At 35.9% G+C, this 18808-nt stretch overlaps 2 protein-coding genes across 4 annotated transcripts in view; one reads left to right on the plus strand and one right to left on the minus strand.

The window, feature by feature from the left end:
• LOC121423083 (phosphatidylinositol N-acetylglucosaminyltransferase subunit A-like) overlaps positions 1–18808 on the minus strand; it is a 21278-nt gene continuing 2470 nt past the window's right edge. Inside the window, exons 1-13 of one of the 3 annotated variants that reach the window (XM_041618379.1) lie at positions 15860–16030; positions 13578–13668; positions 13188–13253; positions 12139–12261; positions 11387–11562; positions 10458–10573; positions 9259–9366; positions 7625–7731; positions 7023–7105; positions 4616–4701; positions 3044–3171; positions 2267–2422; positions 1–611 (exon numbers count right to left, since the gene is read on the minus strand). In XM_041618379.1, the coding sequence (XP_041474313.1) occupies positions 411–611; positions 2267–2422; positions 3044–3171; positions 4616–4701; positions 7023–7105; positions 7625–7731; positions 9259–9366; positions 10458–10573; positions 11387–11562; positions 12139–12261; positions 13188–13253; positions 13578–13668; positions 15860–15876 (1458 nt within the window). In that variant the 5' untranslated portion in view covers positions 15877–16030 and the 3' untranslated portion in view covers positions 1–410. Of the gene's footprint in view, positions 612–2266; positions 2423–3043; positions 3172–4615; positions 4702–7022; positions 7106–7624; positions 7732–9258; positions 9367–10457; positions 10574–11386; positions 11563–12138; positions 12262–13187; positions 13254–13577; positions 13669–15859; positions 16031–18808 lie in introns of those variants that run through there. The other 2 variants (XM_041618371.1, XM_041618387.1) reach the window with 2 other exon arrangements.
• The window catches only part of LOC121423105 (ubiquitin-like modifier-activating enzyme 5), a 21026-nt gene continuing 18353 nt past the window's right edge, over positions 16136–18808 (plus strand). The window contains exon 1 of the mRNA XM_041618398.1: positions 16136–16343. Within this exon, the coding sequence (XP_041474332.1) occupies positions 16201–16343 (143 nt within the window). The 5' untranslated portion in view covers positions 16136–16200. The remainder of the gene's footprint in view (positions 16344–18808) is intronic.

Raw genomic sequence — 18808 nt, forward strand, 5'->3', positions numbered from 1 at the left:
AATATTTTCTAGATATGACGTACATTTATACATTTACCGTTTTCTTGACAATTTAGTATGCTTCAATTTGTTTTCAAAGCACACTGTATGAAATTCCACAAGAGAAATGAGGATATTGATGGATTTCCATACAGTTGAGCTTGTTTCGATCAATCTTAAATCTTTGTAAGATGGAGCCCATGCATTCTGGCAAATATCAGGGGAGTATATCATGAAAAAAATTTCACACTATTGTTTTAAGCTATTAATGCTTGCATCTGATTGGCTCACAGCATATTAGTGAGATTCACTGACAATACTCTTTATGAAATGCTCCCCAAACATTGATAGAAAGTTTCTGACATATAAAAGGCAAGGGTAAGGATTGTCATGGCAATTATAAATGTATAGTTCTGTTTATAGTTTCTGTGTCAACTTGTTTGTTCAACATGGTTTCTCCTTGCTTGAGATCTTGTAACTCTGTGATTCAATATAGAAGAATCTTTAGTGGAAGAAGGACCTACTGTCCCATTGTAAGCAGACTGATGTACACTCGGTTTGGTAGTAGGAGGATGCTTGGCTTCTCTTGTACTTGCCTCTAACTGAGGCATTTCAGGGACCATGTCTATATCCTATTGAATAAAACAAACATAAAGAAAAATTTTGAAATACAGCAATTGGATGTATATATTTTCCTGGGTTTTTGAATAAGAATAGGCTACAAGTGCAAAGGAATGTTCAAGTCTACAGCATGGGTAACAAATGTACCTAATTGTACTGATCAAGTCACTTGCTTTTTTCCCCAATAAGATACAACACTACGAATGGAACAATACCATAAGGTAGGGGAAGGCGGGGTAAGTTGTGACAGTTTTTGCTTTTTGCATGTTAGAATTGATATGATTAATAATCTTGTCGAAATAAGTACCTTGCCTTGAAATTTAATTCTTCTGAAATAGTTTCCACCTTTATATAACTTTCTATCCCCACATTGAAAGTCATCGTGACCTTTGAAAAAAACAATGTCAAATGGCTCAACTTGCCCCATATATGGGGTAAGTTTGAGCCACCTTCTGGGGTAAGTTGAGCCACAAAAACTATGTACAAAATGTATGAGGGGAGAACTACCATGTCAATTTTTTGTTTAAAGTCGTTTCACTTGCTAATTCTCTATAAATACTAACATCCTTTAAAAGGAAAAGAGCAGTCATGTAAATTTGCTCCTTTCAGCCAGCATTTCAATCGATTTTTATGGTTTGTTTGTTTTTTAAGATACATTACCATAGGTATTACCATGGCTCAACTTGCCCCATGCTGTTTGGCTCAACTTACCCCAGTCCGAACTAAATTTAATTAAAAATTTAACTAAAATAATTTTGTATCCACACATTTATTATGCATCCATCATATAAAAGACTATGACAAGAATGAAGATCCATACCTGGACTAATAATGTTATTATCATGTATTTATTATATTTAAAGACGTGTGTGTTTATAAAGCACTTATCTATTTCACACTCTTTTTTACTTTTTTGGCTGAAATTCATATTTTTCCCTCTAAAAAACTACTTTTTGTTTCAAAGATGAAAACAATGTGGTGGGTTTAGGGGTTATGCTATGGGTCATCAATACATGACACCACCACAATGTCTGACTCATTCATTATTGGCCTGGGGCTGGTGGCTCAACTTGCCCCTATGCTCAACTTACCCCGCCTTCCCCTATGTATGTCTGAGACTTCCCCATGTGCACGACATTCTTGAAATGTTTCATCTGTGTTTTCTAGTTCTTATGAGATTTGTAATACTCTAAAATGAATATGGCTTGGGCAGTTCATGGAGAGAAGTAATAGTGGAGAAAAACTGTGGTCAAAATCATCGGACACATAAAAGGTTGATTTTTTTATGAAAGTGCCCATATGTTAATGATAAGTAATAACTAAGTATAATTCCTTCTCTGATACACTTATGGTGCATATGACATTTAATTTATCTGCTAACTTTACTAATCTAAATGAGCTTATTTTACATTCTTAAATAATAATAAGGGGAAAAAATCATTCTTCTTTGACAAGGAATATTTTACTTTTAATGCTTGCTCATTTGTATTATTGGAACAACACACATACACCTATGATTGAATTGTATTCTTAAAACTGCTATCTTAATATGCTGTTATAAATGAGTGACCAAAACCTGTATAGCAATGTGTACAGTGCTTTGTAGCCGCAAGGAAAAGGGTGCTAATTTAAACTCAAATATCTTCTGAATGTGATCATGTCTTACCCCTCTTGGACAAAACCACTCCAGGAACCAAAAGAAAATAAAGTTGACTGCTGCAAGAAGAATAAAGAACTTTCCTGCTGCTGGTCCACACTTGAAGTAGCAATCAAATCTCTGTGATAAGCTCAGAGTTTCATCATTATCTATGCTGTCGTAAACCTGACAAAGAACAGAAAATATTTTTTTAAATGCATTCTTATCAGAACTAATCCATTGTATCAACCAAGCAAGAAAGGAACATTCTGTCAACATCGTTGAATTGGGCTATCATCCGATAGTTATCTATGTTGATTTATTACTTCATTTTGTATGTTTTGATGCAACCCTTTTTTTATTTCATTTAAATTGAAATAACCAACAAACAAACCAAGAAAACATTCCATCACGTAGCACTTTAAATGACATTTTACAATGGAATACATGTTACATCTTATAAATGAAATAGTAAAGATGCTGAGGATGACCCTAAGTTTTTCATTGACAACACTGATACAGATGTACAAACACATGATATTGATAAAATGATAATTACTTCAGTTGTTGGCATCATTGATATTACATTTATTTTGTAATTTTTGGACCAATCTCAGATAGGAAATGGGAAGAAGTATTCATATTGATAACAAAGATGCAACAAAATTTATCTATATTGATTTATTTATATGACAAAACAATCAAAAGTACAAACACAATCTGCAGGACTGACAGAAAAACAATGGTTGATTAAGGCCTGCTATAGCGACTGGGACCATCTTTGTGACCTGTACAAGCTGAGCCTACCTTTTCTGTTCTTATGGCCACATTTTGCCAGGTATAGACATGAGCCATTCGTTGATAGACAGCATCGGGTTGGAGGAAGCTTCCCTGTCTTCTCCTTGATATGGCTTCTTCTAATCCACTCAAGATACCTGACAAGATAAAAAGAATCATCACAACAATAACATGATATCTACAGACATGCTAATTAGCCAGCTGTACCAATATATGTTAAGTGTGAATAATATAGAACTTTTATATAAAACAGCTTTACTTTATGAGTTGAGCTAAAGCTTAATCCTAGTACTATAGCTTTTATCCTTTGAGTACTCATTATGGTGTTACTCATAAGTTTCATTGTTATACCACAGAAGTCTACACAGTATAGTAAAGTGGTTTATACTGTACACTATCTTTACAGGTTTTATTCTTACAGATTATTATATCACAGCATCAATAACTAGAAAAATTTGTATTATGATTATGGTTAAGGATGTGATACACATCACACTGACTGATTGGAAACAGTCACTAGTTTGAGTTCCCCACATTTTTTGTGTAGTGCATGATAGATGAGTTTATTGCTATTCAGCCAGCCAAGATGTGATATACGCTGCATTGCTTTATGGATCTTACAGATCATGCACAATTACTTGAATCACATTACACACAGGTTTGAAATATGAGATTACCTTGGATATTCCAACACCAGGGAAAATTTTCCTGACAAAAATAGACAGTGATTTTCACTACTTTCCGTTTCTGTTTCTGCTGAGGTAACTCCCGCAGGAATTTGGCAAAGCAGCTTTCTACTGCATCAACGCCAAGAAGCTGGTATATAACCAATTACATATCAAATATTTTTATGCCTAGGTTAATCAGTTATAGTGGCTGACCATTATAGACGACAGATATTTAATACTAATGATCCGTTTCGGTTTAAGTGGAGATAATGGCTGAGCTGGGATTTGAACTCAGAGCCTACTTGTTAAAGAGAAATGCCAGTTGTTGCAGTAAACATTGATTTCATGAGAAAGTCTGTAAAACCAGGCTTAAATGTCAAAATATCATCGAGGATCTAGATCTGGTACAGTTACATAAACTGAACTTTGTGAAATCCTGAAATCTACGCTGAAAAACGTTCACACTGAAGATCACCAACACAGGTAGGCACACGTGGGACAGTGTATTATTATTATTGTTGGAATAAAGACCAGACGGAAGTGACCGAATCCGAGCCTATTTTGCTTATTTCTCAGCAATTACACAATTTCTCCCAGAATCCTTTTGCACATATTTTTTATTCATGCAAATAGTCATTTGGGTGGTCATTATATTTGATAGATTCTGTAAAAAGTAATTTTGAGATTGTTACCAAAACTGGAATTTATTTTTAATATATGCTCAAGCAACTCTTCAATCTCAGTGGCTGAGAGCAAATTTGCCAGTGAAAACCACTGAAAAGATGCCTTCATGAAAACTCTCCAAGACCTGGAATAATTCCATGAAAGTTGCCAGCATTGATTATAATGCCAGCTTTGACAACTTCATTGAAATCCTTGGTTTTGAGGTGGAATAAGAAAGGGTAAAAGTTACCTTTAACACTAGGTTCAACAAGTAATATCAGATCTTCAGGCAAGACTTCAGGCACTCCTCCAACTCTTGTACTTACAACCTGCAAACTTGAAATTAATAACAAATAAAATGGATGGTCAGCTTAAATATATATGATAATGCTTATATTATGATCATCCACTATAGAATCATATAACAAGATAATAATAAAAGATATAATTTCAATGTTGGAATATGGTGATTAATCTGAGTGTTAGAGTTGAGGGTTCAAAGGTGACCCATTTCCATCAACTACATGAAGCTTTTTATTTGACTTCTATCTCTAAACCCAAAATAAATGTCTGAATCAATAAATATCAATAATATTGCCTTAATTATCTATTAAGAGGGAATGCAATTCTTTTATAGGCTGGCTCTTGTCTGGCAAATAAGCTAACACCCTTGCCACCATCTTTATACACCCAACATAAAAAAATTTAAGGACATTTAGGTCTAGTAAGACAACATTAAATAATTCTAGACTGATCTTAATCTGATTTTCACATTCCCTTCTGGTATGATTTGAAAAACTTTCTATTCATGTTTGGTTGGTGCAATACTATGCAATGCACTTACATGTTGTTCTAAGATCGTTCTTGCACCGAATAGACAATATTTGAACTTACATTGACAAAGATAGAAATCAAAAGAATTCCTAACCACTCATGGTGTTGATAAAAAAATAAAAAGTATGATTTTGGTTGTGAATTTGAAGTATGGAGGAAACAGACCCAGAGAAACTATAAAAGGCTAAATGTAATAATTATCATGATTTGCTGTAAAGTATTGGATTTATTCAAAATATGATAACAAACTGACAAGTCTTCTGAAGGTCACATGCATTGCACAAAGGTAAGCATGTATCTATAAAGGCCACTGCACACCTTACGACCTGACCGGTCGCCAACTGGCTTGCGACTGGGTGAGGGGAGATGTGACGTCACAGCAGGATTTGACATGTTGCATCCTAATGACAAGATCGCAAGCTCAATCCAACCTCCAGCTAATCAGACAGCAGAGTTGCATAACGCGTATTATGATAAACAACGCACATACGCAGTAGTAAGCGTCATTTCTCAGATGCTATGCCAAAAATCAACAAGTGGAATGCCTCTGGCGGTCTCGACTGCATCACGCGATTCAATATAGCAGCAGTGCTGACTTTAAAAACAACTACAGTATAACAAGATGTTCAGTGATACTTGGTTATTCTTATTTCCACGTTTTTATGAACTAGACCAATACACTTACAGAGATATGATGCTAATTCAACAAATACCCCCAATGTGGCTAAAGGCCGTTGACCATACATGACCTTTGACCTTGATCATGTGACCTGAAACTCACACAGGATGTTCAGTGATACTTGATTACTCTTATGTCCAAGTTTCATGAGTCAGATCCATAAACTTTCAAAGTTATGATGGTAATTCAACAGATACCCCCATTATGGCCAAAGTTTATTGACCTTTGGCTTTGGTCATGCAACCTAAAATGCGCACAAGATGTTCAGTGATACTTGATTACTCTTATGTCCAAGTTTTATGAACAAGACCTACATACTTTCAAAGTTATGATGGTAATTCAAAAAATACCCCCAATTTGGCCAAAGTTCATTGACCCTATATGACTTTCGACTTTGATCATGTGACCTGAAACTTATACAGGATGTTCAGTGACACTTGATTACTATCATATCCAAGTTTCATCAATCAGATCCCTAAACTTTCAAAGTTTTGATTGTAATTGAACAGATACCCCCAAATCCGCCAAAGTTCATTGACCCTAAATGACCTTTGACCTTGGTCATGTGACGTGAAACTCACGCAGGATGTTTGGTGATACTTGATTAACCTTATGTCCAAGTTTAATGAACTAGGTCCATATATTTTCTAAGTTATGATGACATTTCAAAAACTTAATCTTTGGTTAAGATTTTGATGTTGATTCCCCCAACATGGTTTAAGTTCATTGACAATAAATGACCTTTGACCTTGGTCATGTGACATGAAACTCTGATAGCATGTTCAGTAATACTTGATTAACCTTATGGCCAGGTTTCATGAACTAGGTCCTTATATGCTGTCATTTCAAAAACTAACCTTAGGTTAAGATTTGATGTTAACGCTGCCGCCGTCAAAAAAGTCGGGTCGTAAGGAGTGCGGTGGCCTTAAGACTACAAGACGGTTTCACTTGTTATTTGTTATATTTTGAATGCAAGATTATTTGCGGAACAATCCTTTGCAGTTGCTAATTATTTTCATGACACCCTTCCTAAATATCATGCAGAGAATTTGATAGCTCATAATGATTATTTTCATGTTTCCCACAACTGTTTTCTGACCCATTATGCAGACATGGGATAAGTCAGGGCAGTAGTGCAACATACCCACAAAGAGTTGCTTCTACAATGGCAATACAGAAGGCTTCAGTGAGTGATGCATTGATGAATATGTCTCCTTGGTTCAAAACCTGAAATGATCAATATGAAACCCCAACACTACTGTTAGAGCCTGTTAAAAAACAAGATGCAGAAATGTGATGGTTGCAACTAATGGCAACGTCCATCAGAATCTTGTTCTTATTGGCTGCTGCTGCTGCTACTGCTGAAATAAGAGTTAATATAATCTACGAGACACTAGTAATGATCAGTTAAGTATCACTGTGAAGACATAAATTAAATAGAAAAAAGAAATACAAATCAACTTCTCCTTTTCAAAATCATAACAATTTCATGCTAATCAAAATTATAAAAATAAAGAAATATTTTGGGGTTAAAAGTTTCTAAAAGTAGTCTATTACATTTTCTACTATTTACAAATATTTGAAAATTCATTTTGATACTTATTCACACGTTTATCAAATTTGTATATGTTATATTGAAATAGGTGAATACAAAAATTCTTTCATACATTTCAACAAACACATTCCCTCACTTACATATATTTCCCTTTTAAAAGAAAGCTGTAGATCTTTCACTGAATATCTCACCTTATTGACATTAGAATGTTCCACAGCACCCAACATAGTGACACGTTCTTGAAGCTGATAACGTTCCCTCACTTCTTCAATATCAATCCGCTTGGGCCCGTCCCCTCCTGGAAAGAATACAGAGACAAAGATACTGTTGAAACATTTTAAATCGCAAAACTTTATGCACCTGTTTGAAGTTACATAAACTGGGTTCTAAAAGAAACTGATTAAACTTTCGAAGGGCACTGCACAATTCCACTCAGACATAATGAACAATATTTTTACACAGGCTGGCTTCAATAATGTCTACTAAGCAGACGTCAACAATTAAGAGATTGGTTCATTCACAGACAAGCTATAGCCCCTCACATCAATTGGTTTTCGAATCCAAAGTCACAAAATGGCAAAAGAAAGACCAATGAAAATGAGATGTAATTAAACAAGCTTCCCATTTTATTACACATGTCCTTCACAGGCATGTTTAATGATTGGCTCAGTCACAATCTCTCATCTCTTAATTAATGTCTTGAGCTTGAAATATAAATGCCAGTTGTGGTAGCAATCTTAAAATGTCTTTTTACAGAATCCAATATAATGACCAACCAAGTGTCTGTTTGTATGAATAAAAAAATTGTGCCAAAGGATTCTGGAAGAAATTGTGCAATTGCTGAGAAATAAGCAAAATAAGCGCGGATTCAGGCACTTCCGTCGGGTCTTTATTCCAGCAATGATAATATACACCGTTCCACGTATGCCTATCTGTGTTGGCGATCTTCAGTGTGATCGTTTTTTAGCTTAGATTTTAAGATTTCAAAAAGTTCAGTTTATGTAACGGTACCAGATCTAGATCCACAATGATATAGTAATACTTAACCTTGGTTTTACAGACTTTCTCACAAAATCAGAGTTTTACTGCAACTATTTCCATTTAGCTTTAAAGATTATTGAAGCTAGCCTGTGTAAAAATATTGTTCACTTTGAGTGAATGGAATTTGTGAAGTGCCCTTGTAGAGTTTGATCATTTCTTTTGGAACCCAGTTTAGTTATGAGGATTAATCACCATTTTGTATAACTCAATGGAGTACTGGAGTGTCATAGTAAGGAAAAGTGTAGGGTGCTTGATGTAGCAAGTACCGTAACATTCAAGAAAGGCCCAAAAATAAAATACACACACATGTTTAGTGTAGGTGCTAGACTTGAGCGGGTAGCAATGGATTGATTCTTAATTCATGGACAATTATGTAAGCACTTTAGTAACCCTCTATCACTTTTGAACCTTCCTCTCAAAGGAGAATGAAACTCTAAGAACAACTTAGCTTGTATTAAGAGAAAAAAAATTAAAGAATGTGATCAATGAAAGTTGAGAACAATTGGACAAACAATAAGTTATGAGCATTTGAATGTTGAGACCAGAGGCGGCAGAAGGCTCATACAATCAAAGTGGAGGGGCACCCATTGTTTGGCAGACAAATGGTGCCCCTCCACTCCATCAGTCCAAGCCTGATGTTCCACCGCCTCTGGTCGAGATCACTGATCACTTATCATTTCATCTTAAAAATGCATGTCCATTATTAAACCTTGCAAATTAGTTCTTGTTTTTCTAATGAATAACAGGCTACTTTTGAAAAGAAATGTGAGAAAATGTATCGCACCAATGAGAAAGTCCACATCTGGATGAGTTTCACAGATAACAGGGATGATAGCAGCCAGTAGATCCATACCCTTTCTATACACCAGCCGACTAACTATTACAATTGTTACTTGAGGGAAAATATAAAAATAACACAGATTACAAAACTCTGAATGTTAAATGACTATCAAAGACAACAAAACATATTATATTCAAATATGTACATGTATACAATAAAAGATCAATTAATTCCTGATAGCATTTTTTTTATAGTTGAAAATGGACTACACCAATGTTTAGTGGACTCTATAAATTGCAAATGGATAAAATCAAAGAGAAAGTCATTATGGACATAGTTATGTAGACATTTCATAATCATGACCAACTCACAATCATTTTGCCAGACTAATCCATTGAACTGCTTCTGTCGTACAAAGAGTTGCAATAGACTAAAATCAACTAAATTTGTAATAGATCTCAAATGCATATCTCTTAATTACACACATTTAGATTAATCACAATTTGTGTTTGATTCTAATACATTGAAACTCTTTGTAGGTATGATTTGTTTCTGTTCACAGTTGCAGCAAGCTCAAGCTGAATCTCATAATGTTATAAGAGCACTTTAAGTGTTGGGACGTGGGATCTTTATCATTATGTGCACTTCTTAACATATTCATATCACCCTTCAAGCACACAAGTATTATTGGGTGATGATCACTTTCCAGGGATGTAAACATACTTGTAAGATCTTTATGAAACAGGCTGCAGTTCAGAATAACATCGCTTCCTGGTTCACTTTGTGCATTATGCCATACTAGTCCAGTTCTCATTGGATCAATCCAGGGAACAGTTGCAGATAAAAATAAATAGGTACATCTGATTGGTTGAAAATATAGCTGTGCTTGATTTTCTGAGTTGCATTTAATCACAAGTCCTTTTGAACCGAGCCCAGCATGAAAGTTACTATGAACAGGGTCTATGTTCTCGCGTCTGTTTATCCATCTTTTCTCTCTCTCGTACCTTCTGTCTGTTCACCTTTATCTTTTCTCTCTCTCTCTCTCTCACATTCTGGATGGATCTGTCTCTATCTACTGGCCCGTCTCCATCCCTCTTCCTCTCCCCTTTTCTCCATCTCTTTCTCTCTCATTTTCCTCATCTCCCCCCCCCCTCTCTCTCTCTCTATCTCTCTCTTCCTGTCACTCACTCATTGATACTCACTTCTATCATGTTTCCTGTTGGCTGTATCAGGTTTAAAGACAGTTGGATCCACAGCATTTGGTATGACAGAGACAAGACTTGGTGACACAGTAGCTCTCAAGACAGTGTTCTCTTTACTTGGATAGAAAAATAAATTGCATGCATTTTTTTTTATTTCTGCTCTAGAGGCTGTTTCACAAAGAGTGATTTTAAATAGTACTTTATAGTTCTAGTGGTGAATTTGAAATAGAATGAAGGAAACTATCGGAAAACGATTGTGAACTGCTTACGATGCACCTTCATGTAGGGAATAGTTTTCCTGGTATCGCATTGCAATTTGCTCCATATTTTTTTAAGTGTAAGACTGCTACACAAAAATTATTTTGTGTAGCAGAATTTTTAATAGAATTTAATGAATATTAGTTGAGAGCTATTCTCTTATGACAAAAAACATTTATCAAATTTGAAAAGCAAAAGTAATCCCTATACTAGTATATGTATCAAATAAGAGATGTTTTTCTTGTTTTGTATACTACAAAACATACATGTGTGAGAAAACTTAGAATGAATTTAAAAGACCTATTGAATCAAAACTCTAAATTTATTGTGTATTCGTATAAAGTTAAATTCATAGTTTACTTTCTGGTTCTCTCGCAAGTGAAATTTTCTCTCTGATTGAAAAGGAATGTATCTTGAATTAAAGGGGGGTACCATGCAATATTAAAAATCTATTGTTTTTTATAAAAACAAATCAGTAACTATATTCTCAAACTATAAATGTAGATCTGTCATCATTAGCTTCTATTTACCAATATGAGCTACATATATGCTTTCATAGACTGTACAGACACACATGCAATTGTGACTATGCCTGGAAATAATATGAACAAGTTTTCTATGAAACATATAACATGACACTGAAAATATAGACAGTTTGATTTTTCACCAACCTTGTATGTGATACACAGATCACATGATTGACATCAGCTAATGAGAACTGGAGGATTGCATTGGTAATGATTGAACTTGCGTCAGCAAAACCAAAGAGAGAGTGGTCGGTAAAGACTGTTTTGAGACCCATGGTTTTGGCATGAAACATTGCTTCATGGGCCATCGTAGAAAAGGACTAATATGAAGAGAAACCAAGAGGAGGTAAGAAATGGGAGAGGAAAGAGAAAGGGAGGGGAGAGAGAAATAGAGGGGAAGAAGGGGGGAAGAGGAGGAATGAGGAAGAGATAAAGGGGAGAGGGGAGCAGGTGAAGGAAAGAGGTGGAGGAGGGGAGGGAAGAGAAAGGGAAACAGAAGGAACAAAATGAGACAAAAAAACCCAGAAAGAATCATGAATGAAAAGGGAATTATAAATTATCAAAAACTTGCCAGGAAATAAAAAATAATTGATACTTTTGTACTGCATGATTTATATGCATGCGAAACTACATGATAATAACGCATGAATAAGTCTAATTGAATTATGAAGTTCTATCAGATAACAATTATGCCAAATACTAGTGACTATCTCATACATTACATTTTAAAAAGTAATCTTAAATCATCAAAACAATATTGTGCAAATAATAATTTGACATAGACATACGAGTGTTTTAGTATGAAATAAATCTGTATCTTAATTAAGAAAATAAATGAAAATATTAAGCCGGTATGCATTCATAGTAACAAGAGTAATTTAAACAGTTAAACTTACTGAGTGCCCATGAACTATAGTGATGTTTTCTCTGATGAGTATATTTCTAATAAGAGGCAGAGTTGTAAAGAGCGTTGGTAAAATACATTGGTTGTAGAATGGTCCAAAAGGTAAGTAATACACCTAAAACACAAATACAAAGGTGCATTTAGTACAACAAACTGGATTCACTTATTGTCAGATATTAAAGTGATCAATTTTTTGCTGGTTAAAAAGATAAACAGATGAGAAACATCAATAACTTTGTAATATTCAGTCATGCATTCAGTGTATCTGCATATTTCCATGCTGCTTTACAATCAAGCAATTATTTGTGCAACACACTGTGTACATGCAAGACAATCCAAAATGGAAACTAAGTGGTCAAATTATGTAATGCACTGGAAAATCAATCCTCCCACATTTATACCAAGGTACTCACTTTCATTTGATCCCAACAATAGGAGACTCCTGGGGCAATATTCTTAACATTGTCTTATAATATATATAAATATTGTCAATATTTTTAAAAACTTAAGTTTCTCCATCAGAAGTATCTATATGTACAATTTAAAGCACTCTACAATAATGCAGCATTTTACTATGGCTTCAGCAGAGCTACTGTAATGCATATGATTCTGCATTCAAAGAATTTGAATTTCTGCCAATCTAATTAGGGGTGAAATTCTTACTGAAGGGAATCAATGCCCAGACTAAGGGGAGATCATACATCACTGGTTCTGACAGCACATTACAGTGATTTACCCCTGTTGTTGGATGCAGTCAATGTCCTTCTTAATCAAGTTTGGTCAATTCACTCTCAGTGGGTATGTTGGTTCACAATTTCCTTTGAATTGTGCTTGCCTAACAAAGCAATATTTGCCTTGTAACACACTGACAACAAACAGGCCAAAATCTGTAATTAAGGGTGTTGACTTCATCCAACCTGGGGGGGGGGGGAACTGACTTGAACCACCATCTCAACCAGCTACGGTATGTGTGATCGCCCCTTAAAATGGCAATCAGAACCACTATTTCATAATGTAAAATAAATTTATAAATAACCTTACCTTGAGATAATTTGTAAGGTATCTGATGCCTGTTCTTTCTCCATAAGCATGAGTTATCACTATCACCTGACATAAAGAAAACATCAAGCCTGTTATTACTTTTCAAAAGTTTTGCAAGATCTTAGTCTTTACATGATAATGAATATTAAAAAGAGAGTATACATGTAGTTTCTGAAATTAATCAATTTCTAAAAGCTATTTATCAAGGGAAAATCAGCTCTTCTTTTTCAAGTCTTATTATAGCAACTTCACTATTCACTACATAATTATAGAATGTGTCTGGAATAAAACCAATGTTCTAGAAAGGAAGCCATAGCTTCTGATTTTAGCAAGACTTGATTTATATTCAATAAATGCTTGTATCTCTTATGGAATGAATTTCATACATACCTTGTGACCTCTGGCTAACAAACATTGCGATAGCTGATATATATGACTCTCAACACCTCCAGTATTAGGGAAGAAAAAGTCAGACACCATACTGAAAGAATAACAAAAGGAAATAGATATAGTTTGATCATGACAATGTCATGAAAATCAAAAATTGTGATTGTTAGTAAGTGCTTACAAAAAGACATCCTTATGGAATCTGTCTGTCTTGCCTTCTCCAATAAATCTGAGAAAGTTACACATCATCCACCCATGCCATTGTTGGTGACTTCAACGTTCATACAGCCTCCACTTCAAAAAATGAATGAACATTCAAGTCTCACTGCCACTGTTGCTCATTGTAGTAAAGATGTTATGCATTCCACTCAGACAATTGGGAGACAGAAATACAGCATAGATGGTTTCCTTCCTCCTGATGAGAACCCCATTACGATACCAAGATTACATATGTGATGTTCTGACTATAACACCTCTGATCATTTATTGGTTATCACATCTCGTTCTCTTTAAGTGGAGGCAACAGGAAATAGAATAAGAGTTGTACCCCCCTGCACAAGCTTAAGATCAAATGGGACACTGTGGATAATAAAAAGATATACTGCACATGCAGGAACAGTAAACATTTCCCATGGAAAGGGCAGTTTCTCTAATCTTCCAAACCATCTCCATGGCAGACAGTACTAGTATGTGAATCATCAGTCAACATTCTTCTACTCAATGTCCTCAAGGACAAGGTCTGGTCAACCAAGACGAGACTTCATTTCAACGAAAGCAAATCAAAACTTTTTTTTTTTTATCACAGTTCCGGGCTACGGATCCTTACAGACCAATTATAACTCTTTTAATGTTGCCTTGGATAAACACCTTACACTCAAGTCACACATTCGAAGCACTTGGAAATCAGCTTCATGGGGCTATTCAGAAAGATCAAACGACTTCTCGACCAAGCCTCCACAGAAAGACTAACCCATGCTTTCGTCTCATCACATATAGCTCTCGAGTCTCGACTACTGCAACTCCTTCTCTGCTAGCCTCTGTTTGTTTCTCTCCCCCCCATCAGTGAATCCTGAACTCTGCAGCAAAAATGGTAACCCAATCTAAGAATACTGAACACATCCCCCAATATTACGATCACTTCATTGGCTTCCAGTACGCTATTGCATAACCATTAAGATTCTTCTCATAAGTCGCCCAATACCTCCAAGACATAATCTCCCTTCATTCCTCCTCTTCTGTCAGATCCCTCTGCTCGTCTTTTTTCTCTACTTTAAATCATTATTTATAATAATTTCTGTCATTATTTTTACTCTTTTAAGTCATATATATGACTGATATATCAGGCTTTGCAAAAAGTATTTTTCAAATGTTTTTAATCTGTACCTTCAATTTCAATCATGTTGATTCTTTCACTTTTTTCAGCACCAGCTTACAGTGTCTGAATAAGGGTGCATTATCAAAATGCTGTGCTTCAATCTCAACCTAATGTGGCAGTTTTTCTGACATCTGGGCACAGACTGGAACCTCAACAAACGAAAAGTTCTCTCCTACCCCCGTCTCGATCGGCCATTTTTGTTATGAATTGTAACAAAATGGCCGATCGAGACGGGGGTAGAAGGAGAGAACTTTTCATTTTTTGAGGTTCCAGTCTGTGCCCAGATGTCAGAAAAACTGCCGCTCGTTAGACCATCATCCATATTATCGTGGTAAGTGCTTGATTTCTGTTTTAACTCTTTATTTTGACCATACTTCACACTTGTCAGGTGAGTATGCCAAATTGCACGTAGGTTCCTGGGCTCCCGCCCACGTAGCGGGCGGGAGTTCCTTGGGTTACCAAATACAGAGATTGAAGCTTTGTCTACAAGATCACTGCAACATATTCAAGATGAATCTTAATTATTTGCTGGAATACCCCCTTTTTACTTTTTCTGTTTAAAATTTCAACTTTAAAACTGATTTTTTACTTGAATTTTAGCTCAACCTTCAACCATACTAAACGGTACTAGGCCTAGATCATGTAGATAGATCTCTAGATAAATTTTCCACCACATCAACAACATGCATTCTCTCGGGAATAATTCTACTTTAGGCTAAGGCCTACCTTTAGGAAAAAGGTAGATTTAACCTTAAAGACTGATGCATCTACATGTAGATCGAGCTCTAACCTAGGCTAGGAAAAAAAGAAGCTACATTGCCATGGCCAGACTTTACACCAAACTGAGTATTTGGGACTACTATACGTTCATAGTCAACATATGGGACTGTGATGAAAATATGAAACTTACCAGACGTTATGCTTCATTTTTCTTCTTGCTTGAAATGCTTCCCAAACAAAATATTTGTAATAAGAACTACATGGATAACATCGCTAAAATTCGCCTGGGTACTAGTAGGTTCTATAGATCACAATTAATTGATTAATTCTATTACAGATTATAAGTCTTTTACAAGTACAACTCCTAAAGACCTAAGACAAGTTACTCGTCGCCGATCGACACCATCGCAAACAGTACCGTACGTACAGATTAGACGGACAGCTCCACTTAATTCACTCCACAGCACAGAGAACCGATCGAGTTCGAGTCTACCATATGTTGTGAATTCTATGTAAAAGCACTTCAGGAAAATGGCTAGCGTTGAAGAACTTCGAGCTAAAGTACAACAGTTAGAAGATGAGTTACAGGCAGAGAAGAATAAAAATATTTCTCTGACAGGAAGGCAAAAAATAGAGACGATGAGCTCGGAAGTAGTCGACAGTAATCCATACAGGTAAACGAATCGTCCCACATATGAGGTTTTGTGTAGGCTAAGGCTCTACAGTGCGTCCCAAAAAAAACTATACACTTTTGAAATGGCTGCCCAATAAAAAATGTAGCACTTTGGGGAAAAAGACGTACATATATGGAAAGCCAATAAAGTCAACTTTCAAATGACACCAAAAAATTGGAAAACTATTCATACTTGAGCGAGCACTGACCCCTGAAACAAAGGGTATGAAAATTAGGGTGGGCTGGAATTAGCCTTCCAATTTATGTCAGTTTTTGAGAGGCGAATCCTTTCGAACTTGCAAAGTTAAGGGCGTTGTGATAAATAAATGATCAACGTGACCAGTTTTGGTTGCTTAAGTAATTTTTTTTAGATTATTAAATTGAATTTTAATGCATGAGTGAACATAAATTACACTTTTTGTGCAGCATTTCAATCTCTATCATTTGGAGCTCTTTTGGGGCATCATTTCAACTTTATCATGTGGACCTCAGCAATGTGTTCATGGGAGTCGGGAGAATAGGGGGTGCGATAGGACTTCAGTGTGAGAAGGTTGTTGATGGAATAAGGGTCAACGAAACATTCAGCCCTTGCCTCTTCCCTCTTTCCCGCCCTCCCCTCCTGTTGAGAGACTGATGGCTATTGTCATGTACGAGTGAAGTCCAGAGCAGAATGTTGATTTAATGATTGATTCTGAATTGGGGCATCAACTTTTTCCTATCAATCATTTAATCAACAATTTATTAGTCAATCAACTCATTCAATTTGCAATGTGATCAATCAAACATTCATTTTTTTCAGTAAATTACTTCATTAATCATCATAATCATAAAATTTATTGGTAATCATTCAATAAAAAACTGACCATCAGCCACCAATCACTTGGCAGTTAAGTTTTGAATAGGCTACAATCCAGGAAGTGACACAGAGAAAGTGGGGGGGGGGGGGTGGCTGGGAAATGGAGGAGGAGACGAGAGGGTACATACGACTTTTAACTTGTAAAAGGACAAAAAGAAGAGGAATGCCTTGTTTTAACCAAGTCTTAGCATATCTCGCCCTCTTGCTTGTAACATGTACCATCACATTACTCTGACTCTCACGAACACACTTCTGAGGTCCACAAGATGAATATGCTACACTAAAATTACAATTCCTGTTCACTCATGCATTACATTTCAATTTAGTAACTCAATGAAATTTGCCTAAGAAACCATAACTTATCTCACTCATGAATAGCATAACACCCTTATAGCTTTGTAAGTTCCAAAGGACTAACCTCTCAAAGAAAATTGTAAGGCTAATTCCTGCCCAGCCTAGCCAAGCTTAGTCTATCAGGAGGAGAGAAGTTATGGGGAGGGGGTAGAGATGGAGGAAGGGGTTGCTAAATGTTCTGTTGACCTTTATCCCATCAATGTACTTCACCTACCTGAGTCATATTACCCCCTCTTCTCCTGAGTGTCATGAACACATTGTTGAAATCCACACGATAAAGACAAAATGCTGCACTAAAAATTGCAATTCATGATCACTCATGCATTAAATTTCAATTTAATTACGCATTAAATTTTCACAAACAACATACTGATCTTTAATTTACCAAATAACCCTCAACTTTGCAAGTACCAAACATAAAAACCTGAAAGAAATTGGAAGGCTTTTTCCGGCCCACCCTAATTTTCATACCCTTTGTTTCAGTGGTCAGTGCTCGCTCAAGCATAAATAGTTTTCCAACTTTTTGTTGTCATTTGAAAGTTGACTTTATTGGCTTTCCATGTCTATAAGTCTTTTCCCCCAGAGTGCTACATTTTTTATTTGGCAGCCATTTCAAAAGTGTATAGTTTTTTTTGGGACGCACTGTAGAAATACAAGCCTCTGCACTGCACTGGCAGGCTACCGCTCTGTTCATTATGCCCTTTTTACTAATTCCCAAAAGTGTTGTTCCTTATTCAAGTCTACGATTTCATTATTAAATAGGCCTAAGTGTATTTAACTGTTTGCAATCTCGAGCTAACGTTAGACCCTGGCCTGGCTAGACAGGCAGCCGTCTGTTTCAACTTTCAAGGAGTTTTTTAACATTTTTTTTTTATTTCTCCTTGTACAAAGATGGCTCATGATCGTTTAGCCACCATTAGGGGGTTGAAAATGCATAATCCCCCGATAGGGCTTATTGATTTTTGTCTTTATTTCATAAAAATAATCTAAAAAGAACTAGGCCTAGATCTAGACCAAATAAACATTAATATTCCGGTTTGGGCCTGAAATGCACCAAACCAGGGAAAAACAATGACTTACTTTCGCTGTCACACAACTCCCTCTTCCCTGGTTTACCAAACTCGATACATAATCATATGGCCATTGAGTCCCTGTACAGATCGAGTTAGAACTTCGGTCTCTGTATTTGGTGAATGGAGCCAACAGAGTTCAGTGGAACAACCAATTTAACAGAGACCGAAGCTTTTGGTCTAACT

This window comes from Lytechinus variegatus, chromosome 1, assembly GCF_018143015.1.
Source record: "Lytechinus variegatus isolate NC3 chromosome 1, Lvar_3.0, whole genome shotgun sequence".
Taxonomy (NCBI): domain Eukaryota; kingdom Metazoa; phylum Echinodermata; class Echinoidea; order Temnopleuroida; family Toxopneustidae; genus Lytechinus; species Lytechinus variegatus.